The 25,790-nt window shown below is 36.5% G+C and overlaps 2 protein-coding genes across 4 annotated transcripts in view; one reads left to right on the top strand and one right to left on the bottom strand.

Annotated features, from left to right (window-relative positions):
• Window positions 1-16,588, top strand: part of AIMP1 (aminoacyl tRNA synthetase complex interacting multifunctional protein 1) — a 35,732-nt gene extending 19,144 nt beyond the window's left edge. For both annotated transcript variants that reach the window (XM_048066443.2, XM_066996861.1), the window contains exons 3-7: window positions 342-455; window positions 2,916-3,074; window positions 5,699-5,910; window positions 8,970-9,138; window positions 15,295-16,588. In XM_048066443.2, coding sequence (XP_047922400.2) covers window positions 342-455; window positions 2,916-3,074; window positions 5,699-5,910; window positions 8,970-9,138; window positions 15,295-15,461 — 821 coding nt within the window. In that variant the 3' untranslated portion in view covers window positions 15,462-16,588. The remainder of the gene's footprint in view (window positions 1-341; window positions 456-2,915; window positions 3,075-5,698; window positions 5,911-8,969; window positions 9,139-15,294) is intronic.
• Window positions 16,589-17,070: 482 nt separating this feature from the next.
• On the bottom strand, window positions 17,071-22,521 carry GIMD1 (GIMAP family P-loop NTPase domain containing 1). Of its 2 annotated transcripts, XM_013195773.3 has the most exons (3): window positions 22,445-22,521; window positions 20,442-20,857; window positions 17,071-17,729 (listed from the first exon to the last, which is right to left on the bottom strand). In XM_013195773.3, the coding sequence occupies exons 2-3, from the start codon at window positions 20,832-20,834 to the stop codon at window positions 17,457-17,459; spliced, it is 666 nt and encodes a 221-aa protein (XP_013051227.3). In that variant the 5' UTR covers window positions 20,835-20,857; window positions 22,445-22,521; the 3' UTR covers window positions 17,071-17,456. The 2 variants fall into 2 exon arrangements, with proteins under 2 accessions (XP_013051227.3, XP_066852965.1); XM_066996864.1 differs by lacking the exon at window positions 22,445-22,521 and having other exon boundaries at window positions 20,442-21,050.
• Between the last annotated feature and the right edge of the window lie 3,269 nt (window positions 22,522-25,790).

Raw genomic sequence — 25,790 nt, forward strand, 5'->3', positions numbered from 1 at the left:
ATGAAGGTGTTCCATATTACAAACATGTTTAAGCTGCTTTTTTAGTAGGTTTCTTGGAATTTCCTCTTGTGAGTCAACTAAGGAGACTGAAAAACTACTATATTAAGATGCAACTTGAGTAAATAAATATTATGTTCCAAAAAAAAAAAGGGGAAAATGCCAATTTTAACAGCAACAACAAAAATTCTAAAAATATCTGTAGTAATAAATTTCTTGAAAGTTGCCAGTTTTTTGGTATTTGGCTCGCTACATTTCATTTCTCTCTTAAAAACAAAACCTTTTGCCAAGTAATGAATGCTAATTATTGAAGCCTATTGTTTTTAATATAGTGTCAACTTTAGTCTTGCAGGCATCGCTCCGAGAAGAGAAGAAGCTTCGTGTGGAAAATGCTAAACTGAAGAAAGAAATCGAAGGGCTGAAACAAGAGCTGATTCAGGCAGAAATTCGAAATGGAGGTGGGGAAAGAAGTCCTATCTTGACACAAATTAGATCTAGTTTTTGGTCATGTTTTGTGCTATCTTACTACCTCTTTATCTTTTTGTGACTGTGGCATCTCTCATAAACTCTGGATTTTCCTAGATTCCATGCCTATGAGAAGTTGCCTACTTCCAACTTTCTAGTAAGCTGCAAGTGTAACAGGTATATGTGCCAAATCTTTATCAGACATGGAACTGGTTCTTTGTATGTTTTTGTAGTGGTGTCTTTTATAATGAGCCCCAAACTTGAATGATGTCTATGAGCACTCACAATACCTTGAAAATGGCTGAAACTTTGACACTTTTTGATAGTGTTGTGTAATTTTATCTACTGAAATCCCTATGGAAAATTGAGCCATTGTTCAATGTACAGATAGTGATTTATTAGAAAATCTGTGGTAGTATAAAACTAGAAGCAGTGTCTTGAATTTTGATGTCATGCTTTGGTAAGAACAACCTTTCATTGCATTATTTTTCCTTCTTTGCACTCTTCTGTGTAGCTCTACTGAGCTCACACCATCATTATATAATTCCGTAGTAAAAAAGAAGGAAGATTGAAACTGAAGTGTTTCAGATGTGGCATGCTTTCCTTAAAATTATTTCCAAAGAAAACCTTTTCTACCTTCAACAATTATTACTATGTTTACACAAGCTGTCAGTATGGTAAGATAGTACCCAGTGTATCTAGATGCTAGCATTCAACCATACTGACTGTTTACTGGTAAAACAACGCGTTCAGTCTTCAAAAAGACTAACATTTTATAAATACAGATTTGTTTTTCCTCCTTTTGGTATGAATAAAGCCCTTTCATGTACTAAACCAAACCATTAGTTTATATTTCTCCATCATATGTTAGTCCACAGTAATTCTTGACAGAGACAAGATATTTTGCAAAATTTCTACTATGTCTGAGAGAAAAGTCTTAGGGTACATAGATTTTTCCAAGATGGGTTTATAGAACATAAAAAAGGAAAGATACGTATCAAGCAAAATATTAATTTCCTTATTCTTTTTATCTTTTTTATCTAAAAGATAGTAGAAATTCAGATCTTTTATTTTGCAGTAAATTAGTGTGTTTTGGCTGTGACAATATTAAGCGATTGAGCACAGAAATCTGATGAACATAGAACATAGTCAAGTGATTTATTCCAGATTTTTTTTAATAATGTCTTTCTATAACTAATAAGCAAAACAGCAAGCGTTTTTTGTATAAATCTGATTCAAGTGATTGAAAAAAGTAACTTGTGCAAGTTTTTTTGTGTTGGAGAGCAGGTATCAATAAACTCGGTGCAATTCTTCAGAAAACTTCATGTCTAAGGTGTAAAAAAAAGCACGTGTGCAGAATGTGGAACAGTATAATAGTGATACCAGAAAGATTAATCAACTTGTCATTAATAATGGTTACTCAGTAGAATGATTTGTTAAATGGTGTTCATAGAAGGCATATGGTTAATAGAATGATATCCTTTGAAGAGTAGAAAGTAGAACGAAGGTGATTCTTAAGTTGTCATCTGGTGAGATATATAAATCTGGAAATCATCTTACTATCAGCAATTTAAAAAGAAATATAAACGAAGCATGGAGAATTTAAGAAGGTGTGGTATCAACAGATCATTGCGAGGCTGCAGATACTTTCTTAGAATGATTTTTTTTCAGGCTCATTTTCTTTAGTTAATCAGAAGAAAGAGTTGGAGTGATCTGACTACCCTATTAAATTTAATTTTATTGGGAGAAAATTATCGTGTAGTCTTACATATAATGAGCTAATAGCTAAAAGCTAAATGAGGCAAACACAAAAACAAAACTGACCCAAGGGAACAGCAGGAAGCTGGGACAGGGGAAGGTCAGGCTGGGTGTTAGGAAAAGGTTCTTCACTGAGAGGGTGGTTGGACACTGGGACAGGCTCCCCAGGGAAGTGGTCATGGCACCGAGCCTGACTGAGTTCAAGAAGTGTTTGGAGAATGCTCTCAGACACATGATCCGGTTTTTGGGTGGTCCTGTGTGGAGCCAGGAGTTGGGCTTGATGATCCTTGTGAGTCCCTTCCAACTCAGGATATGCTATGATTCTATGAAACCCAAATGAAGAATAAGGAGTTAGTAGTGAAGATAACTAGATGTTGAAGTAGGCTACAAAAAGACTTTGTAGTCTTTTTTGTAGTCTTGTATTTTCTTGTATTTAGCATTTTTTCACAGTTTAAAAAGTATGTCGTTGAAGACATTGTTCTTAACGTCATAGCAAGTGATCAGAGTAGTCATATATAAATTGAGTTCTGATATCTGCTCTGTAACGTTGTGCTTTACTACTCAGCAGTTATGATTGTTTAGGCATTTTAAGCAAAATTTTCAGTCTCTACTTTTTCATTTACATTGGGAACTTAAAATGTTGCATTGTTCCAAGTTTTAGTACCCTTTCTAACTTGGGTAATTTTAATTTTTAGTAAAACAGATCGCAGTTCCTCCTGGTACAGCTGTTTCTACAGCTTCGCTTGCAGATGGTGATCCACAACCCACAGCAGTTACATCATCTCCTGGCCCAAAAGATCACGTTAAAGGTGAAGATGAAGAAAAGAAAAAGAAGGAAAAAGTAGAAAAAAAAGGTATTTTAATTTTTCTTAACTGTGATAGACACGAGCCATTTAATTTATGGAAGTACTTTTAAATCATTCTGGGGACTGAAAAAAACAGTTCATGTAGACATGGTAGGAAGAGTCATGTGCTAACTCTTAAAATCTTGGAAGTACTTGAATCTAAGGCCATCAAGCTGAAAAATCTTAGGTGGGTTACATGCCAATTTTTTTTTAATATTACTGAACTCCTTTATTTAAAAAACAACTATAAGCACATACCACCATTACCACCAAGAAAAAAAACACAACCCCAAAAACCAAAGGGAGAACAAGGACACGAAGTTCAGAGCACTTTTTGGCAGACTGGATAGCTTCCTTATACGAGGCTTTTACTTTTTCAGCTGTCTGTATTGACTTCTCTTTAACAAACTCTATTAAGAGAGAAAAAGGCATAAGAATATGTTACATTTGCACAAAAGTGTAGGTACGTATCTTATTAAACATGTCTAAAAGTCATTATCTTATGCAAATTATTATTAATTTGCTGTGAACTTATTTGTATATCCTTTCAGAGCTTGTATATTATGGTGGTAGGGCACTGTATGTGTTTGATTTATTTACCTGTTTTTCCTGATGAGTTGTGTGCAGGCTTATAAACTACTTCATATTTTTTGGTGTACTTCAGCATATGACACGTCAATATTTTATGTAGCTGTAAAATGAAAGCTGAGCAGAGATCACATGTGAATCAGGCAATTAACTGTTCTTTGATACTAATCGCTGTCTACAGAACAAGTATTGGCTTGGAAAGGAGAAAGAAATCTTTCCTGTATTGAATTTCCCCTTATCCTGTGTAAACAGCTTAAATTTAGAAAGTAATCTATTTGACTTCTCTTTTTCCAATACTGAATTTGGAAAAAGTTGAAGTATAGCATAAATGTTAAATAGAAGCCCTGAACAGGATAATTCTGTGGAATTCAACATCTTATTGTAGACATGGTAATTAACTAGCAAAGTAGCTAACATGTAAAATTTGGTTTTTAGTCTTGGAAAATGACAAAATTATAGAATATCTCAACCCCTTTTTGTTTTCTGTCACCTGCCTCACTTGTTTCCTCTCTGGTAATTTCCATGTTCTTCCTTGCACTTCTTACAACCTTCATCTGTGATGCTTCTCTGGATTGATTCTGGGCTGACTCGGTCACTGGCCAGAGAACAGCTCTCTCCTTAGCCACAGCATTGGAATGGGTTTGTTGTGTGCATCTGTGTGTGTGCTGGGTACAGACATGTTTCCCTGTGATCTCTTTTTTTATTTGGTGACAGGTTCCATTTTCCCTAAAGAGAAATAGGGTGCTAGAAGGTAATTGTTTGGCTCCTGACTATTGCAGAGGAATGCTGTTAAGTGGAGGACAATTAGAAATGACATAAAGAATAAAGATAATGGGTCTTTAAAATGATCTCATGCATTAAGTGTCAACTATATTGATGACATTTTTTTCAGCTTCTCTTTAACATAGGGATACACAATAATTACACTTAAATTAATAAAGCTCAGTCATTAGTACTTTTAATTAATCATATATGAACTGAAATATTTTTGAAGAGCTATTAAGTTTTTTTTTTTAAAAAAAAGCTGCTTTTCTATCTTTGAGCACAGGAATGAATTTTATACTTATACTGGAGCAATGATCGTGAACCACATTGGTTGCTGTGTCCACTTTTGCTTTTTGTTCCCTAGAAAAGGGAGTTTAGTTCACGCTGATGAAGGGAATTCGGTTTGTGGTAATACATACATTTTGCTGGATGAAAGAATATGCTTATTTTAAGTAAGCACTTTTTACATGTTTCTTTATCCCCTACAGATTATTGTTCATTAAGCAAATCATGAATGTCTTTCAAGCAGGACAGCCTTACATACAAACTGGAAGTAGCTTGATTATCTCAAGGAATGTCTAAATAGGAAGCTATGTATGGGGAATATTGCTTAACTCCTGTTTTACGTTGTACAGTATATGTATAGGTGATAACAAACCCTTGTGTTACAATTGGATAAGGAGTTATGACTCATCAGTGGAATTTCATAAGCTATGAGCGTACTCACACACTGGTTTATCTGGGGAGTGAATAGTGTTAGCTGAGGTCATCTTGAAGGGTTGCTGGTTTGCTTTGCAACTGTAACACCTCAGTTGCAGTTATTTGGCAGTGCCAGCAGTCAGGTGCTTTCCTGAAGCGCTTGTAAGCTGATGGCTTATGATTGTCTAGTTTCATTTGTTGGTGAAACACCAAGGCAAGACTTTTTGTTAATTGCTAATTATTAAAGCAGTACTATTAGGCTTATCAACATGGCCTTTGGCAGAGCATGTTTGTCACTTACATCTTAGCTACATTTAAGGTCAGGATGACTTCATTTTACAAGCAAGAAAACACCTCTGTCCTACAGTGAAAATTACGTGTAGTAACAATCTAAATTGGAAGGTGTAAGATGGTTCCTTTCTGGAAACTAGCAGTAGAGGTGCTAACTCTTTACTTGTCATTTGCATTTTGCACTGGATTTATACTTGATTCTGAGACGGTAGCTCACTTTTCCCTTGCAAATAGTCGCATACATGGTTTTATACTAATTTTTGTTTCTTGAACTGAACTTCCTTCAACAGGTGAAAAGAAGGAAAAGAAACAGCAGCCTGCTGCTGGAAGTAGCGATTCAAAGCCTGTAGATGTTTCTCGTCTGGATCTTCGTGTTGGCTGCATCATTACTGCTGAAAAGCACCCGGATGCAGACTCTCTGTACGTTGAAAAGGTGGATGTTGGAGAAGCAAGTCCAAGGACTGTCGTCAGTGGTTTAGTGAAGCATGTTCCTCTGGATCAGGTATTAACAACATTATTTACTGAGAACCTATCCCTTCCTAAAGGAATTGTGATCGTTGTCTCTTTATAGGGTGTGTTTTCATTCTGCTATAAGGTTTTTAAAGTAATAAAAAAATAAAATTGTGAGAGTAGGGCTTAACAACATTAGTCAAAAAAAGGAAAAGTACTCCTCCCTCAAGTTAGTTCTTTTCTCCTTTCAGTGCTTCTGTCCTGGGATCTTATTCTGATTCCTCTGTAATGCCTTTGCTACACACGATACTTATAAATTAAGCAGATATGACTCTCCTTTTAGGTTTTCTAGTATGTAGTGGAGAATCTGTAATGAAAGTTTTGCCAACATCCAGACTGTTGAAACCTTTGCTTTCCATCTCTCATTATAGCCCATTGAAATTTTTGGCAGAGAGGAAAGCGAAGGGAAGGTAAATTTAACTTAAAAATACCTGTCAGCAAGTGGCTTAAACAACTGTGGAATACAAACCATGTTTCTTACTCCCTTGGCAGGAATAGGGTCTGCCTCTTTTTCAGTTGGTCCACTTCTGTGTTTGACAACCTGAGACTTAAGATCTCTTTTTCCTTTCACACCTCTTCTAGAGGGTTAGTAGGAGGGAGGAGTTGACTGAAGGCTTCTTCTACATTCAAGTGCAAGCTTGGCAATTAAAGGAATGTTGTACTGAGCGACTGCAAACTGGCTGTGAAGGAACTGATGTTAGTGTGGAAACGCTACACTTTCTCGAATGCCTTTTCATTCCCTATTCATGCCCCCTCCCCATGGTGAGGCTGCAAATGCAGGAGGCAGTTAAAGTTATATTTATGGTTTTTAGGATACAGAAATTTACTGATCGGAAAAAAATGACTGAATATGATAACTGTTCTGCACTGGTCACCTAATAGTATCCAATTACTGGATTTGCAGTAGGCACAAATTCAAATTGCTCAAATTGCTTGTTTCTAGCAGCCTGCTCTCGGGAAAGCATTTTGGGAAAAAAAAAACTCTTACAAATTTTTCTAAATAAAGTTAGGGACACAAAGTGTAGAAAATGTAGCAACAGTAGCAGTCCTTTCTCTTTACCCTGCTTTCTGTATGAAATAAATAATCCAGAATACTCGTTAACAGAAAACTAGGTGTCATTCTTGCACATTCATCAGGGACAGTTTCTGTCTGGTTTTTGTTTTGGCAAGTGTCTGTTAGCAGGTCTCTGTAAATTCTTTGGGACGAGCTTCCATCTTTGTGTTTTTGCAGCGTACAACATTGTAGAGTCCTGGCTTGTGACTGTTGCCATATATTTAATTAAAAATGTATACATCATAGCAAGTATTAGAAACATAATTTACCAAAGATTAAGCTATTTATGATTGTTTTGTTTGATACTGTAATGCAGCATTATTTGAGGCTGTATTATCTGATTTTACTTCAGGTTGGGAAGCAAAACGTGTATCTTCATTCATGTTTCAGTACGCAGTGTAAGTCACTTGTAGGCATGAACATTTCTCGCATTTATGTACAGTACAGTGTGTTTTTGTGCACTGCTGGTGGTCAAGGCAAGTTGGAAGCTGCACCTTCTGGTATCACATGTAGAACATGTCATCAGTAATAGGGATACGGTGCAGAAACATGACGTGGTCTGTGCTAATACTGAGCTCTTTCAGCAGTAGCTGTTGAGAATTGGAGAAGATTTTGAAACATTTGCAGAAGTTGGCAGTATTTCTGCCACTGGTTTTGACTTTTTCAAGTGGATCTCCATGTGCTCCTAGCAACAAGGCCTGTTTCAGGCAATCATTCTTGAAATTCAGACAATTCTCAAGTATCTGTTTCTTTCTTTCCCTATTTATTTTCACCTCCTTAAATCCCATTTGATCTAAGAGCCTCACATCAATGATCAGAAGTGAAGGACTAAGGATGCAGGGCAAGTATCTTAAACATAACAAAAAGAGAAGAAGAAATTGACGAGAGCTTTTTGTTGCTATTGTCATTGCAACTTACTCTGTCTTAAAAGCAATCAGTGTAGTAGTTTTAATTCCCATTCATTAGCCTGTCTGTCACAGTATCTCATTTTGAGATATAGAGGGATAGTTATTTAGCAATCAATTATACAGGTAACTTCAAGGATTACTTAAAGAGCAATTTAACACTTGTACTTCCAGTATGAACTCTTGTGTTTTCTGTGTAGTAAGCATCAGGAAACTTTTCCCTATTTTAGTTTGTTTGCTTCTTTTTCCCCCATGCTTTCTCCTTCATTCTACCAGGATGTTGGGAAAAAACGCACAAAGTCAAATCTAGAATTACTTATGGTTATATACTGCGTGCATTAGGAGTATGGGATTAAAGGCATACATTTTTCTGTCTCAAGGATGTTCTGGGTTTAATTTCTTTTCAGTTTGAAAGTGTGCTTTGTTTTCTAGACTAAAGTGTGACTATTCCCTCTATCAGTTTTTTTTTCTCTCATTTACTGTTATAATTTTTACTAACATTCAAGGACAGAGAAGAAATCTGGTTTTATAGTTGTTTGCTCTAACAAATTGCAGTGTACGGTATGTACAACTGTTTTCAGCAGTTCAAAAAATTCAAAACATTTGGGTTAAATAAGGTAGAATATAAGACTGAAGTGAGCTAGCTAACTGTGTAAAACACCTGTATGTTTCCAGGACACTAAGAATTTCTTATCTATGAGCTAGCCTAATCTGTAGAGTGTTTTTCAAATGGATATTCTTTTATCGTACTATACTGAAAGTGGACTGAATTGATGATTTAGATTGAGTAAAGTTGGAATGTGGGTGAAATGCATCATATGGTTTTGGGACTTCTTTTTTTCACGTTTTATGTATCCATGATAAGTGTATCACAATTCACCCTTTATAACATCTTGGGTATTCTCAGACTAATTCTTACGTGGTTTAGATGTTATTTGGTACTAGTGTGCAGCCATTTTAATCATGCATCTGTTGTTTTGTGCTTCTCTTGTATTAGTTAAGGTGGCTTCATTGTAATTCTTTTGTTAGAATGAAATAATTTAAGTCATCAGGCAATTAAGTATTCAAATCCTTCTGTTTTCCTCCCTCAAGATGCAGAATCGGATGGCAATACTACTCTGTAACTTGAAGCCTGCGAAGATGAGAGGAGTCGTATCTCAAGCAATGGTGATGTGTGCCAGCTCCCCAGAAAAAGTGGAAATTCTGGCTCCCCCACCTGGGGCAGTACCTGGGGACAGAATCACTTTTGAAGGTTTTCCTGGTAAGCACTGGGTATTTGAGAAATGGGGAACTTGAAGGAACTAGGAAACAGCTGACCTTTGCAAAGGTGACATAGGTGTTGAAGCAGATAAAACAGTATTTTAAAGCCCATTACATTCCTGGTTGAAATTTTCTGAATTAGTTATGTTAAAACCCTTTATTACAGTGCTAGGATTGTGTAAGTAAAGGATTGAAAATATTTAGCCACCTGCCAAAAGTTGGAAAATACAGAGAAATAACTGTAATTCCTACAGGTTTTATGGTACTTTTAAGAAACCGAGCAATTTTATATTAGTTTCTCAAGTGTTTCAGCATTGCAGATGTTTGAGCAAAGATAAATGCACTTTGCAAGTTGCAATTAGCAAACATAAAGCATAGAAATATCAAGTATCTTGCCCGGTGTCTCAGTGTAGGTGATGAAGCAGTAAGTTGATGGTTCCAGGTCCTCTCCCTAGTAAAAGTCAGAACTTGAGCTAGGCTTTTGTGCGGGAGGAAGGGTGATGCCTGTGTATGAGAGAAACCTATAATATTCAAAATGGGAAGGGAAGGGGGTGGATTTTTTGTTTGTGTTTTTTTGTTTGTTTGAAGAGGGGGAGAAATGATTCCTTGGGTCTCCAAAGAAAGACAGCAGATTCCTTTCCACTTCAAATAAATAATCAATATCTAGCACACACAAATAGTAGAAATAATTTTGCATTGTTTAAATGGTGGGAACTCCAAGTTAGTACATCATCAAAATACGTTTCTAATTCACAAGCAAACCCTCTGTATAGAAGATTCCCCCTTTTGGTCATTCGAGCTATTGTAGGATTTTCATACAATGAGAAACAGCTCTGTTCAGTTTTTCAACTATCAAACAAAGGAAGTTCACATGCCAACTTGGTGCTGTGCTTTTTTTTTTGATAAAAGCAAGGATATCCAGGAGATGTAATTGCTGGTAGCAAGTAGGAGCTGCCTGCCGGCCCGTCTGTTAAAATTATCTGGCCAAGTTTATACCGTGGCCAAGGAATTTATGCAGCACAGCATAGGTCGGGGCCTGCTCAGGATCACTATGTGACATTATTCTAAGAAAAAGTGGTCTGTAGCTCCCAGGTTTTCCTATCTTGGGGGACTTTTGTGTGTGTATGCATTTATCAATGAAGTGTTTATATCCTTTTTAGAATGAATTTGTTACTAAGAAGTTTTCTTTCACATGTAAGAAAAACATACACCTTTTAGTTTTGTACAGATCCTATCAAACTTTTTAAACTATTGTGTCTGACAATTTCTAGATGCAGAGCAGTATTTTTATTTATAAGCCTCTTGGCAAGCTCTATGCTTCTTAAACACATCTGCATAAATACCTTTCATAAATACATGTGTGCATACGTATATGTGTATGTGTGCATATATTTACACACTTCTCAGGATTGAAAATGTTGCTTGTATATACATACATATTTTTGGTTGGCATGTGATTAAGGAAGCAATGGTCTATTCAGGTGTTTTGGAAATGGGGAAGAAAGCTCAGATTTCTGTGATTTAATGTTGTGATTGAAAATACTTGATAAGAATACTGCTTTTAAAAGGCTATCAGTCTTGTAGCATTTCTCATTTTCAGTTTTCTGTTTTAAAAATGCACCAAGCTTGCTAGCTGAGATGCGGTATTGGTAAGCTGGATGTATGCAGTGCATACTGAAATCTGAAAGGCTTCAGCAATTGCACTGGCTAAGCTGAAGGAATATTTGTGACCTCTAATTTTTCATCACATATTTGTGAGTAAAGTTAGATCAAATGGTAAGTGTGTGTCCTCTATTACATGCAAGGATCCACTCATACTACTCTGTTGTTGTGGAAATGGGCATGCAAGAAACAACATCAAGCTGCAGAGTAAACCCTGCTAGTAGCTTAGACCTGCAAAATAATGGAAAAGGCAGCCTGGGTGTGTGTGTTTTGAGGGATGGAGGGTGACTCTTTTTTTCTTTGTCTAAGACATATCCTTACTCTAAATTTATGTCTCAAGTAACTTCATATAGCTGGCATTTGAAAATCATGAAAGACCTGCTAGTGGTGCTATTCTGCTATCCAGCATATCTGTTGTTGCACATCAGGACTAATGAGGTAGATTTTATCAAAATAATAAAACTGACTCTGTTGATCGAGCTGCAAAAAGCTTTTCCAAGAAAAATACAATTATAGGAACATTTGTTTTACAATCATTGCCAGATGTATAAGATACACTGATATTCTGTTGACATTTTGATTCTTAAAAAGATGTAGAGTATGCTAAAGGTGGTGTAAAAGTTGTACTTTAGTTCTAAAGTTATAACCTGTAGCCTGTGGTTATAAGGTTTTGTACACTTCACAGCCATTTCCTTCTGACAGGGAGCCAAAGACACGGAGCTTTGGTAAGTGCCAAATGAAGGCTTTTACAACCTATCTGAAAAGCATATGTATCCAAGGCTACGGATTGTAGTCTGAAATATGGCAGCTGTTTCCTAATTAATAAATAGTTGCTCACAAACATTAGCATGTATGAGCTGGAAGGGAGTCATGGACTTTGAAACCATACCTCATGCTTAACAGTACAGAGTAAAGTGATGTATCGCCTAGAATTCCTGTAGCAAATGGGAGGAAAAGCTAGAGTAAATCACTGAGAAAAAATGTAAAGCACTATCTTTTAAAGAAAATGCTTTCGTCCTAAACTGTTGGTCTTTAGCAGACATGACTTCTAATGAGGTAACTGGCGCATAGTGGCATACAACATGGATGGGATCTTGCGTGCATTTATAATCTAACAGCAGTAGAGCAGGGCAAACTTAAGAATGAATTTACATGCAAGAGCTCAACAGGGTACAAATTAAAACAGTGATGCAATTTTAGGATTTTTACAGGGTGTTTTTTTTTTTTTTTTTTTTTTAAGAAACTGGAAACTTGTTAATAATGTCTGTTAACCAAGCAGGGAAAGCACTCCTACGTGGTAGGAGTGCCATACAAAATATTCATCAAATACAAGCTAATTTTCCATGTTGATTTTTAGCTAAGCAAACAGTATCTTGCTTCAACCTCATTAAAACTAGTTGATCATTTTTCTGAAGAAACTTGAGAGTTTTCTTAGAACAATTTTCAGTATTTTAGGTGAAGAAAGATTTGCTAAAGAATGCGTCTGTCTGGAGGACCACCTGTTCACTTAATGTGGTTGCATTTTAAGGGAACTTTAACACCGTTTCATACTCTAATATATGAATCTTCAAGATATATTGGGCTTTTTTTTGTATTAAGAACTTTATCAAATTTATATCCAACTTCCATGGGAAAGATCTGATTCATAAGCCGTAGTAAAATTATTCCTTCACATGTGTGTAAATATACCCTCCCACACAGTAATTGCTGTGAGACAGCAATTAACTGGAGTTTTCACAGCTAACTGAGAAATCTTCTTTCTAGTAGCAGTCTAATTGATGCCATGACAAAATTCTGAAATGCAAAAATGCCACAGGAACCACAAGTCTAGTATGTAAATTATTTGATTTAATACTAGTTCTGGTTTAAGAATTTTTGACGTTTTGGTCAATACCTAGCTCTTCAAAGAAAAAAAGTGCTAAGACTGCACTTCAGTGGTTGGTCTGTATTTAACAGATTTCTTTAATCAAAGCTTTGGTGTATGGGTTCTTTCCTTCAGTTGCGTAGTTATATTCCATGGTGGGCATTGTGGTATTAACTTTTCATAAAGTCATTAAATAGTTAATGAGCTGTTCCAGAGTGGAAAGGTTTCTTGCTTATTATGAGAATTTCTTCTGTAATACTTAAACTGTTAGACCAAATTACATATTTAACAAAAATTGGGACCTTTTATTTGTTTCTTTTTATGTAGAGTGGGAAGCTCGTTAAACCACTACAAGTTTGAATTCATTTTTAAAAGTCCTTCTAAAGAATATTTTCTGAGGGGAAAAATGTAATGAGGGGAAAGCTTAGGAAAATACACAGCTTAAAACTCTGGTAGTGTTTTAAATTGGTGCCTATGCTAATCTGAGTTCACCACAGATCCCAAGAGAGTTGAAATGGGATTGAAAAGAAACTTATTAGCATCCAAAATGTGTTTTTTATTATAAAAGTCAGGTTTTGTTCTTACTGGGAAAAAAAATAATCACTTGCTTTTTATGTTTGAGGAGGGGGGAAGAAATGCACAATGGATCATTTAACATTCTGTTTAATGATTTTATTAATTCGTATGCATTCACTTGGTCTAAATCCAAGTCTGTCTCTGTGAATTTAAGTATTGAGTAGGATTTCAGTTTCTTTGAAAATGCACAATTGGCTCCAAGTGATTAGGTTATTAATGGTATTGCTGTTTTTCTTTTAAATATTAAGTACACTGCAGTTGTGAAATAACTTGACTGCGTTACTGAATCCTGCTCTGGCAACCCTAGCCTGCTTAACACAGAAGTCTGGCCTGGTACGCTTCTCTTGCACAGTTGCAGATGTAGAAGCTACAGAAGTTAGACCTGTCTACAGGCTGAAATAACTTAATATTGCAAGAACTGAGAATGTGAGTAGACTGAATTACTGAAAACATTTAAAGAAGAAAATAAGGCAGGTTGGAATGAGAGTAGTTTACTTACTCATGCTGGTCAGTCAGTCAAGAATACACCAAGCAGTAATAACTCATCCAACTACTAGAAACATAACTTGTGCTATAAACCTACAGGGTTTTTTTCTTCCTGAGCTTTTGGGGACATTGAGTAGTGGAAGATGCGAGTACTTTACATTCTGCTCACATAGAGAACTTTTCATTTTGCGTTTAGGAACTTCTTGCTCCCCTGAGAGGATCTCAGGGAAGATGTTTTCCAGGATTTGTTGTTTGCGTCTTGTTTTCTTTAGAGGTTTCAATTATCTGGGCTGAATGATACCAGCATTGCACACCTATCTTTGAGCAAGTAAAAATACATGCACAGTATCAACAGGTTATAGATAGTATGCCACCCCCTTCAGCATTTAAATGTGTTCCAATTATATTTGAAACAAGTCTTGGGGTTTTCCTTTGTCCTGCTTGTGTATTACACACAAGAGGTTAAGAGTACCCAACAGCATTATGATTAAATAACTTTTTTAAATGAAATCATGTTTTTGTGTAAAAGGATCTGTATTGTATTAAAATTCAGAAATGAAATTTGCTTGACCTTTGATTGGAAAATAAATGGTACAGTGAATTGGTTGTCTTGCTTAATCTAGATTATATTGGCAGGCAGCAGCTTTTTCAGTATAAATATTTACCACAGGGGATCTTATTTACTGTAGTTGTTTCATTCCTATATTTTGGATTTTATGCCCATTTATTAAAAAACAGGAAGAAATATTTGACTCTGGAATACTTCACTTTGCTGAGTAATGAGTTTGTATTTTAAAATATTACTAAAAGAACCTTTTTCTGTAGTCATTAGAAATTTTTAAATAGATTTCCTAATGTAGTTAGGCTGTCCCCCTATAGGGGATCAATAGTTTACCATGGTATACACGTGGAAATAGAGGTGATTTACAGAGACTGAGGCCAAAATTGCTGAGATACAAGTTGGCCCTTAATGTTACTGTTATTTTATGCACCAGAGCTGATCCCTAAATGGTACAAAAAGTAACAGAAAAACGTTGAAACTTGGAGCTAAAATTATACGTCAGTATCCTAGTTTTGGACTATTCTTGTCTATGTTCCATATTTCTCACCTATAAAGGCAAAATAAAATTCTAAAAATTCAGTAATTCTTAAACTTAAGATACTTAAGGTGTGTCTTTGTGAGTAATATATTGCTCTATTGTATCCTATGGTCCACATCAACTTAATTCTTAGAAATCCTTTTGCTTTTAGGTAATGTTTGTAAACTAACAACCAGCAATAGTTTGATTTCTTCGTTTTTGATAATAGTAGTAGTCTGTTACTTATGCTTTTTTCCCTGAAAGCCCAGCATTTTCAGAGAGGATCTGGAGACATTTCCTAGACAGTCCCTAATTAAGATTAAAGTTTCCATTTTGGGACTCGCAGGTAATTTTTTTTTCCCTTAAAAGTTTGTACAAAGATACTATGTGAGCTTTCACAAATGCATATTTATGCACATGTGCATAAATAGAACTCTTGCTCTGTCTTCTGTATTGGGTGCTATTAGTTTTATTTGTTGTTTTCAAACAGGAGATCCTGAGAAGGAACTTAACCCCAAGAAGAAGATGTGGGAGCAAATCCAACCTGATCTTCATACCAATGACCAGTGTGTTGCTACGTACAAAGGAGTTCCATTTGAAGTGAAAGGCAAAGGTGTCTGCAGGGCAGAGACCATGGCAAACAGCGGAATTAAATAAGTGGTTATTAGCCTGTTCAGATGTTGAAATGGAAAGTAACGAGAGCACAATAAAAACATCAATATATAACCCCTCTGAAATGCATGGCTAATATGTTTTTTTTGTTTGATTCCTCTACCAGAGATACAGAATGTTCTGCCTGTAATACTTTAACAATTCACTCATTCTCCATATTTACTGTCCTTGAGGTTGTGTTCTCAGCAGTCAGTAACCACACAATGTTCAAGACTTAATTGCCAAAGCTTGTTCATGTTAGAACTGAAGGCTGGCAAGCATCTTTTCTAGACAGCTGAAAGTTTTAGAGGATCCATGAAGCACGAGCATCTCAATAAGGAATACTTTCTGTCATGTTCCTTGTGTGGTAAGCTCAATTCAAGAGGTACAGCATGAGCAGTTGGTCAGTGAAGACCATAATTAGTTTCATTCTTCTTGTCTTTCAGAGGTTTCACTCCTCTCAAGAATTTTTCAGATATGTTATAAACTTCTGCAAATTTTGGTTTTGGATATGTCATCTGAGCTGTCTGTGGGCAGTTGTAATGGGAATATAAAACTCTGTCCCTTTATGCCCTAATACAAACATGTTGACATACATCAAATGTGTTGTTTTACTGTATTAGGTAATTTCATCTTTTCTAACTGGATAGTTCCAAATGACAGATAATACTACAAAAGAATGAATAGCTAATAGATGGCCAAAAAATGTTAGACAAATACCCTCTCCCCCCTCCAAAAAAAAAGTTTCCAATGCCTGAAACGCATATAAAATGAATTTATTTCTTGCTTTAATGTATCTTTGAGTAATATTTTATACAGAATATGCTTTGGTTTTAATAGAAATGGCTTCTTCAGGTTTTACCATTTGAATTACTCCATAATACATAACGAGCAGTCAGAACTGCTATGGGAAAATCCTCAAATTACTCCTTTTAATTCTTGCCTTTCAATACTCTGAAGTAACCATTTTAGATCAATTCACAATTAAACCTTTTAAGCAACTATTTAGAGGTAATTACATGTTTGAGCATATACTATTTAATTAACTGTCTACAGCCTAACTACTCAAAGAGCACTCTTCTAACCGCCGAAAATAAAAAATAAAAAAAAAAAAAAAAAAAAAAAAAAAAAAACTTACCCAACCTGAATTTCACAGGCTTTGAACTTCATCCCATAAGCTGGGAGACGAAAACAAAATGATGATGATACAAAATTGAAAGGAGCAGGCACAAAAGAAAAGATGAACAGGTTTCTTTTTTGGACGCGTTTTGTATGTGCCTATACACTTAACTGTGCTAATTTTCTATGCATCTAGGAATAAGCGGTAGTAATTAGCACATTTTAAATGTGCTGAATAGCATTAGGCATATGGGAACTATTTTAACTGCTTTGTAAACTACATATCTGATACTATCCTATTAAACAATATTCTTGAAGTTGAAAATCTCAGTTCTAATTATTCTTGAATCAAGGTAAGGAAATAACTTTGCAGTAGATAAATCTTAATTTTTAATATTGGAAAATTTTTACAAACACCGGATTTCAGAGGAGCTTCTGAAAGCTCCAAAAATTGAGCAGAGAAGTTTCTTTATTCCTTACAGCCTGAACTCATGCATTTTTGCTTTCTCTTTTTCTCCAGATCTGTTTTATATGAACTGCAATATACAATCAGATGTAGCATAAAATCTTACTCCTCACTGTGTGCACATTAGGTATTAGCACTATTAGTATATTAGCTACATTTACATACGTAACATATTAGCACTAGTTTGGTCTGATTGTGTGGTTGAAGCTAGGATTCTGGATGCAGTAGTGTGAAGTACTCTATGAAAGGCATGTAGTTTGGGAATCTAAAGAGAGATTTCCAACCGTATGTTCAAAGATATTTGGTATGGAATGGTATTGGATGTGAAATGTTCCAATTGCTGGCTTTTCTACTGTTTTATTTCCATTAAATGTTATAAACTATAGAGAATAGACACGAGTACCCGAAAGCTAATTTTATTCTTTGCTGTGTTTAAATAGAAGCACTTGATAATTATTCTGTCTTATAAAATTCAAGAGCTTTCTTAATACAATAGTTCTTTCTTCTTTAATTATGCTCTTCTGGCTGTCTAGAAAAACATATTTGTGCTGCACTGAGCTCAGTAGGGCCAACAGGGTACTTGAGGCACTGCGCAGATATGCTTCCTCACTGAATCCAGCTTCTTTTGCCTTGTCTGCATGAGTGAGTAAAACCGCAGTGAAATCCTTCCATGTGGGACCCAGAAGTTCCTGTAATGAAAAACGAATCTCAAATAGATATATTTTCTTGTTCACTTTACCCAATCCCACCTCATATACTTATGTATTAACAGACCAGAATATGTTCTTTTCCTGGCAATAATCCAGTTCATGCTATTTGAGTTGCTGAAATTTCATGGGGTTTTGACCACTGAAGAAAATGATGTCCCCTTCTAGTGGAAATACGTGGTCATGCAGTGCTAGCAGTTCTTTGTTCTCCTGCTACAGGTGTTAATAGAGTTAAAAAGTGCATATATGTAAATAAGGAAAATGGTGGTTTAGCTACAGCACACATCAGCATAAATAACACGTAAAATTCAAGTAGTTTATAGCAGTTTCTACGTATCTATATTTCTGATACTATTTGTAGAAGCTCTTTGGAAAATTTTTTATAAATCACCTTGCATTGAAGAAATAAATGACTCATTTTTATATAACACTAATTTCAGTAACAGCTTTATCCCCTAAAACTGAGCTGTTCTCAACAATTCAGAAAAAAACACAAATCAAATGCATCAACTGAAATGACAGCTGGAGAGTTTGTCTTTAACTATGGTGGTTCATCTGATGGAGGGGAATGGAGAAAACGTTTCTTTGTTAATGTGAAATAAAGTAATATGAATAAGAGATTGGGCTTTACTTTACAAATTAAATAAAATTACAATTTTAGAGCACTCATGCTAACTCCTGTGTGTGTGAAAAGAAGCTTACTTCAGTAACAGAGGTCACTTTGCATTGATCTCAACAACACTGTAGCATAGGTGTCTAAGTGTATACAGGTACTTTAAAGGACACCGTTGCATTCCTAAGATAAACAGGGAATTGGGGTGGAGGAGGAACAACACAAGGTATATTGATAGTCATTAATCTATTTTAGATATTAGGAATGAAAAAAAATTAAACTCTTGCAAAATAGATGCTTACTGTATTTTGGTGTAAGTTTTCTTAGGAAGGGTTGAGGTATAGGTTTTAGGGAGAGAGGATAGTGCCTTGATTTTCTGTGTACTCAGATGAACTGGTGCTAACATTAATTCTCAAATCATTATCTACCACTTTCTTAATTCGTTAGACTATCAAAATAGAAATCTAAAGAGATTTAAATTCTAATAGTCTTCTATATGAGTTACTGATATACCATCCTTAATATGTGAAGGATTATTGTGAGAACTGAATGCTAAAGGTAGTCCTTATGGTAATTTATTCTTGCAGTGACATACAAAATACAACGATTATTGTTTGTATTCCCAGCACTCAGACAGCTGCCCTGCCCTATTTGTTAGTGGCTGATGAAATCATAGCACCTGGTGTTTTAAGGGGTTAATAGCTAAAATAAGCTGACAGTCACTTACAATCACAAAGCAGAATTAAGTGTTGCTTTCTCACTGTTTTATAACATGCTTTATTTCATTTCCAGTGGGGGGTTTTGTAGCTTCATTAAAGGAGAAGGGTATCCTGGCATCTCTTAAACTTTTAATGCCCACATGGACTTGATCCAAAACAATCTCAAGATGATTTTTCATTAGCTTAGAGTAAAAATATTAGAGAAAAATACTGAGTCATCTTAAGTATCGTGAAGTACAGAGGAATGGGAGAACTGAATAAAGAAAAAGGGTAATGCTGAGGACAAATATATATGTAATCTGGCAATGAGTAAAAGTGCTGTGAAAATTTAACAACTAACTCTCAAACTACTAGGAAAGTGAGTAGTAGTCTAGCAGTACAGAGTAATCAGGAGGAAAGCGAGAACAACTTGAACTTGTGTGTGTATATATATTTTTAGGCAATGTCGTTACTGCAAGTGATAATGCTTGATGCACCAGGAAGTCCCTTTCAGTCTTAAAGATTTTTAGAAAGTTAATTTGTGTAAGATAGATGGGAAGTGTAATACACAGACTTTGACAATAATTGAAAGCCTTGTTTTTTTGTAACTCGTGTAAACAAACCTCTTTGATCTGATCAGATAGATAAACTGAGCAATATCCCTTTGGTCTCCTTTTCAATGAAGTATATGCATGGTAATTAAAACGTTTCCACAGAAAAGAAAGCCATTCCATTTCGGTGTCTCTTCCTCCCACTTACCTTACCTACTTCCAAAAATTTTCTCCCCCAGAGGAGAAATTCAAAATACTTGCTTCAAGCCAGTTATGCTAGAAATTTTCCTTACCTAGAGTAAATTTAGGGTAACTGGTTATTTTCTCTTGAACAGACACAGCAGTAATAACAGTGCAGGACAGAGCTGAGCATCCTTGTCCTAGGTCAGTCAGATTTCCTGCGTGATTTTGGACCTGTCATTTTCTGCTTCGGGCTGTGTTCTGTCCTATACCGAGTGCAGAAGAGTAAGGTAACCAGATCTTTGCTTCATATAATGTTCCTCTTTAACAAGCCAGATCTGTCATAGTAAACCTTTAACTCATTTCTGAGAGAGAAGCTTGCTTTGATAGGTAAATTTAATTTCTAAATCCTGCTGTGCTGAGTCCAAGTACAGCAGACAGCAGTTCTTACCTCTCTTCTCGGGTTTAGTGTGTTAAGCGTAGCTATGGTTTACAGTGTTGAATTGGGAATGGTGTATATTTCAAATAGGGGATTGGAAAATGTTCCTGTTCTCAGCTGCACTTCTGCAGTGAACTCTTCCATAGCTATTTTCAGCCACAGACAGAGTCTGCATTGTGGGCAGAGGCTTCTACCTATTTACTTATTTGTTACCTGGATGAACTGAATTGTGTGATCGTTTTCTTCCTGACACAGAGGCAGGTCAGCCCTCAGGACCAAAAGAGCTAGATGCAGGCCTTCCTCCCTGAAGTGGTGAGCCAGGGCTGATCGCACCGTCTCTCTCACCCGCTCCTTGCTCAGGCTGCTGTGTGGGTAGCCTGGAGTGTCAAGTACTCGAACACGGAGAGCGAGCTCGCAGCCGTTCCGTCGTGTAATCCCCGAAATGCGGCAGCTGTGGCGCAGGCTGCAGCATGTAGTCACAGAGCTGGGGGAGAGCTGGCTTTCAAAGTCATCACTGCCTAGCAGTCTGTTCCCAGCAGCACTTTTGCCACTCTGAGTTCTTCCAAGGACAACAAGGTTGATTGTCATCTCGTTGCTGTCTGCCATTGTTTATGCTTTTAGCCACAAACCTGTCATTAAGTGAAGAACGAATAACATGAGCTGTTTCAGACGACAACTTTAAGAACAGTCCAGCAAAAATGGCAAAATTTGGTGTCTTTTGAGTGTCCTTCACTGCCTGAAATATCTAAATGAGTACTGTTGATAGACATTCAATACACCACACGCATACCTCTGATCTAAGGACACATCTTTGTACTTCTCCAGTTTGCTGCTTGGAAAGAATGAGACCCCATGGTAGTTCCCACAGCTAGGAGCACAGCCTGATGGGCTGTCCTCCTACGCTGGTGGAGACTGAGGAACTGGGAAAGAGTCACATCTGAGGAGGTTTAGGAACAAATAAAGCAGATAAATTTAAGGAGAGGAAACAAACAAGGGAGGGAGAGCAGGAGCTGAGAAACGACCGTGGAAAACAGTGTTGTGGGAGAATATATTATGAAAAGGAGGAAAATTAGGGGAGGAAGAAGTGACAAATGTGTGCAGCTGATACTAGGTGACTGTTTCAAGAAGTAAATCTTCACACACTTTTAAGAGGGGAAAAAAAAAGGGTGATATGGAAAAAGTAGCTTTAAAAGGAGCACTTTCTCCACACCAGAGAGCAGCTTAGAATATGTCTTTCATCAGCTGATACTAAAGCTGTAAGAGACAATAATTCAAAAGAGCTTTCTGATACAGGTAAATAAATATAGGAAGTACGTCTTAGTGAAGAAAGAAGGGCTGAAATAGCTAATGCTGCAGATTCTAACTCCAGTCAAATTGAAACTTAGGAAATCTATACAGTCTTTACAGCACAGTGGGAAAGAAAAGTGTAAGCTAGTGGATAGAGAGAAGATATGAGTAAGTATTGTTTCCAGTTAATATAACTGTTCATAAATAAGCCATCTCATTTTCTTCTTTTCTGTAATCCAGTGTCCAAAGGGGTTTGATGCACATTAATTGTCTCAGAGGAATATTGGTTGATTAAGTTCAGAGATGTTTCAGATGGAAAAGCAATTAGTAAGTAAGTAGCTGATTTCAAGCTATCAGTGACACCTGAATTTAAAGTTTTTGTATTTCTTTATTTTTATTTTTTAATGTACTGTGTTTATGTACTCAGATTGTGGGTAACTTCACAGTGGAATTGTCTGCATTTAATTTTAGATTTTTGCATATGCAGTTCAGGCTTTCTCCTTTATATCAAATCCATGCCCAAATCAGTCTTTTGAAATAAATTCAGTACAAAGCCAAACATGCAAGATCTATTATGTTAACATTACTTTTGTTACAGACAGCACTGAGTTCTGTACATGATCTTCCTTACAGAATTCACGGTGAGCTTTTTGTGAGTTTTTCCATGATCCATTTCCTTTTTTTTTCTTAAGAATATCTACCTATTCCCTTTAAAAAAGACACCTTATGAAATGGTCGTTGTCAGTTATTCATCAATCTAGATGGGTATTGTATACATTTTTTGTAACATAATAATATGATACGGAGGACATGAATTCATGCATTCCTTTTTTTCCCTCCAGTCATAACCAAAGGTTTTTGTTCTTTTTTTTTTCCTATATGCAGTCTATACTCAAATGCTTAGTTTAAATTCATGGTATGTAGCTTACCTTATATTCCCTGAAATTCTTCTTTCATTGTCTTACAATCCATGTGTGCTGAGTAAAAAAGACGTTCATACTTGAACTTTGAAACTAACAGCAGCAACGTACCATGCTGAAACTGTTACGTACACATTAATCTGGTTAATCTATTACTGATAGATCCTCATTCAATTGGATATATTTGGTCTGCACTTGACGGTGTCTATTGAATTTTTGCAAGTTAGATGCAAATGTGGATTTTGCAATCACTTTATTGATTATATGAAGTTGGTATTTTTTCAAGTTACTTAAGTTCTACCAGCAGTATAATGTGAGTGGCAATGGAGGTACTGGATTACTTTCAGTGTTGCGTGTTCTTGAATATGTGTACATGTATGCATGTCGTGATGTGTGTTCTTGAATATGTGTTCATGTATGCATGTCGTGATTATATGCAATTTCTTTTATTCTTATAATTAATTGATAACCACAATATTTTCGAAGCACCATGTAAACTTCATGCAGATATAAGGCTGTTTGCCTAACAAAGATGGATTAAGATAATCCCCAAATGGATAAAACTACAGAAATCATGTATGAATCAGGAAGAAATCTGAATGCTCGCACCAGTGCCAGTAATGTGCATTCACTGTTAGCTAGATAGCTTTGATCGTATGCTATGCTTGATAAGTTTGTCTTGCAAGCATCATTCTTTGCCATACTGTAATAGTATTAAAACCAAAGGTAAAATCATCTTACAGAAAAGTCCTATCACTTGCTTATTTTTGCCACAAGTGGGTAAGCGACTAACTTGAACTTGTGTGCCATAGTAGGAAGTAAATCTACACGCGTGCTTTAATGTCTGGATTCTGGTAACAGAACAAAAAGGTGAAGTAAGTCTGCTTGTCCGTTCACAAGGAAAGGTTTAGCTATACCTCCCCTGTGACCATAAATCCCAGGTGGGTGGAGGCATATGTTTACTCCAATAATCTGGAAATCCGAGAACGAGAGTGGTACATAGGCTGCCTGTGGTGGGTGGAAAAGAGGAGGGTGCTTTCTAGAGCCCAGTCCTGCTAGGTACATCGTCATCCAAAATGTAGCTCTATTTGGGTGCTCAGATGTATTGGTTTACCCCAATACCAGGCTGCTCCTGCCTGCAGTGCTGGGGTGAAGACTTCAGTTCCTCCAGAAGCCTCTTGTGTCCCAGTGTGATGCCACAAGTACAGCCAGTGCTTTGGCAGAAGGTAGGAGCTAATGGTGCCTTCACAGCCTCCTTGTGTAAATTCACATTATTCTTCATTCACGAGTTCATCCTTTGTGTTGCTTGGCTCTCAACAGCTGTGCAGCAATTTTGTTGCTGTATTTTTTTAAGAGCACGTAGCAAATCAGTTACCTTTAGATAGCTCCCTGCTCTTGAGCCTGCCTGTTCTGGTGGGAGGTGAGATATTCAATCTTTTCTTGTGTTGTATACGTAGCTGAGGCACGTACTGTTAGTTTCTACCATGAAAAGCCTTGAAGGTCAACACCATGCAGATTGTGTACAACTCGAGTCCTGTGCAGGCCTTATCTCTTCATCTGTTTATATATATAAGGTGTACAGCAAGGCTTCTTTATCAGCTAGTGGATAGGGGTGACACTTGAAAAGCAAAACAGTAGGTCAGTAAGGCTGGATATTGTGAAGATAAAATCCAGATGCTTCACTTTAATTTGCCTTGAAGTCTTGCCTTTGGTTAAATCGTCACAGTCCAGCTCTGCACCTTTTGTTGGACTGTTCCTATGCATAGTAATGCCCCTTGTTAGATCTGAGGCAGTATGTGTCCTAGCAGTTGCATCCAGCTGAACCTGTAGCCTGCCAGGGAAAGGGTTTAAGCTGTGCATAGACAGGGATTCAAAATATCAAGAAAGCTAGAATCACAGAAGCAGTGGAGTGGTGTATGCAAAATACAGCTTGTCCAGCTGTAGGCAGAACAGGGCTCTTACACGGGCAAAATGGCTATAAAATTTAGAGCACTGTAAAAAAGGCAATGTTTAAATGCTATTTAAAACTTAGCTAAGCACTCTTCCCAACAACAACAACAAAAAACACATTTTTTCCAATATTGTTAATATTGTTATGAGTGTAGCATAGTCTGAGTTGGGACACATCTGGAAGGTCTTATGTCAGCATGGGCAGGGGATTTTAAGAAGTCATCTTCAGGGGAGGATAGCATGGAAAAAATCAAACTGATTTATATGACACTTGCTTAGGCTCCTTGAAGTACATGGAAGGAATCCTCCCCAAGGTGGCAGCATCAGCCTGCTCCACAGGTACTGTAAAACTCAGCTGGGGTCCCCTTGCTCTGAAGTCCAATGCTGAAATGAAATACCAGGTCAGAAATGGGCTAAATCATTAGAAGATACAGAATAATTGCAGGGGCCTTCAAACATCTGGTAAAATAACAAAGATGTAAGAAGCATTTTTCTCTCCTTTGTCACAAAAAAAAAAAAAACAAACACACCTTTATATTTGTGTAATAAGAATATTTATATTTTTCTATATACGTGTATATAGAAAAAAAATACAGCACAAGATCTTAATGAGTTTGAACAGCAGTAACACAAGGTAGCAGTTAAGAAATTAGAAGTTTTGTTTGCTGTCCCTTACATGATTCTTTTTCTAATACAGAACTTTGTTTTCCCTAGCTTTTGAGTTTAGTTGGTGACATTTGTCATGGGGCTTTGAATATGAGATCTTAGAGTCTCCTGTCAGAATATGAATTTGCAAAGAGCGAGTACGGAGTGTAATATAATCGCACTTGATGCTTTTTAGCACTACTCACTGCCTGTGGGTAAGCTATTGCTTGGTTTCCTTTGTGTTTTTAAGACTTAGTTTTTCTCTTTGCCATTTTAAAAATAAAACTGAGTCTATTATGGATTGGCAGGCAAGAAGGCTTCCTGTAATTGATAAATGAGTCTCGTACTGCTCCAACAGAAATGCCAAGCAAGTCTAGTAAGGGATTGCCAAGAATTGAAGGAATTAAGGACCCTAATCCGATTGAAAATAACTGGAGTTTGGGTGTGCAACTTCTCCAGTTTTTGAAAAAAACAATCATAAAATAATTAGCAAGTGGCTATTGGATTTATTTATATTTACAGAGTTAACTAGAGTTGCAATGCATCTTAATCACATTACCCTGTCAGCTGCTGTTGTATTCCTGTGATCACCCAGTTGGTCTGCAAGCACCCCGAGCAAGCTTCCACCCTGCCTTTTAGTGTGTTCCAAGCAGGCTCCATCTTCTAAACTGAAATGCCATAGCTTCTCTTTAGGCACATGACATCCCTCACCATGTGTCTCCCTTCAGTTCCCACGCCTTCCCATCCCTTACAGCTTCTT

This window comes from Anser cygnoides, chromosome 4 (assembly GCF_040182565.1).
Source record: "Anser cygnoides isolate HZ-2024a breed goose chromosome 4, Taihu_goose_T2T_genome, whole genome shotgun sequence".
NCBI classification, from domain to species: domain Eukaryota; kingdom Metazoa; phylum Chordata; class Aves; order Anseriformes; family Anatidae; genus Anser; species Anser cygnoides.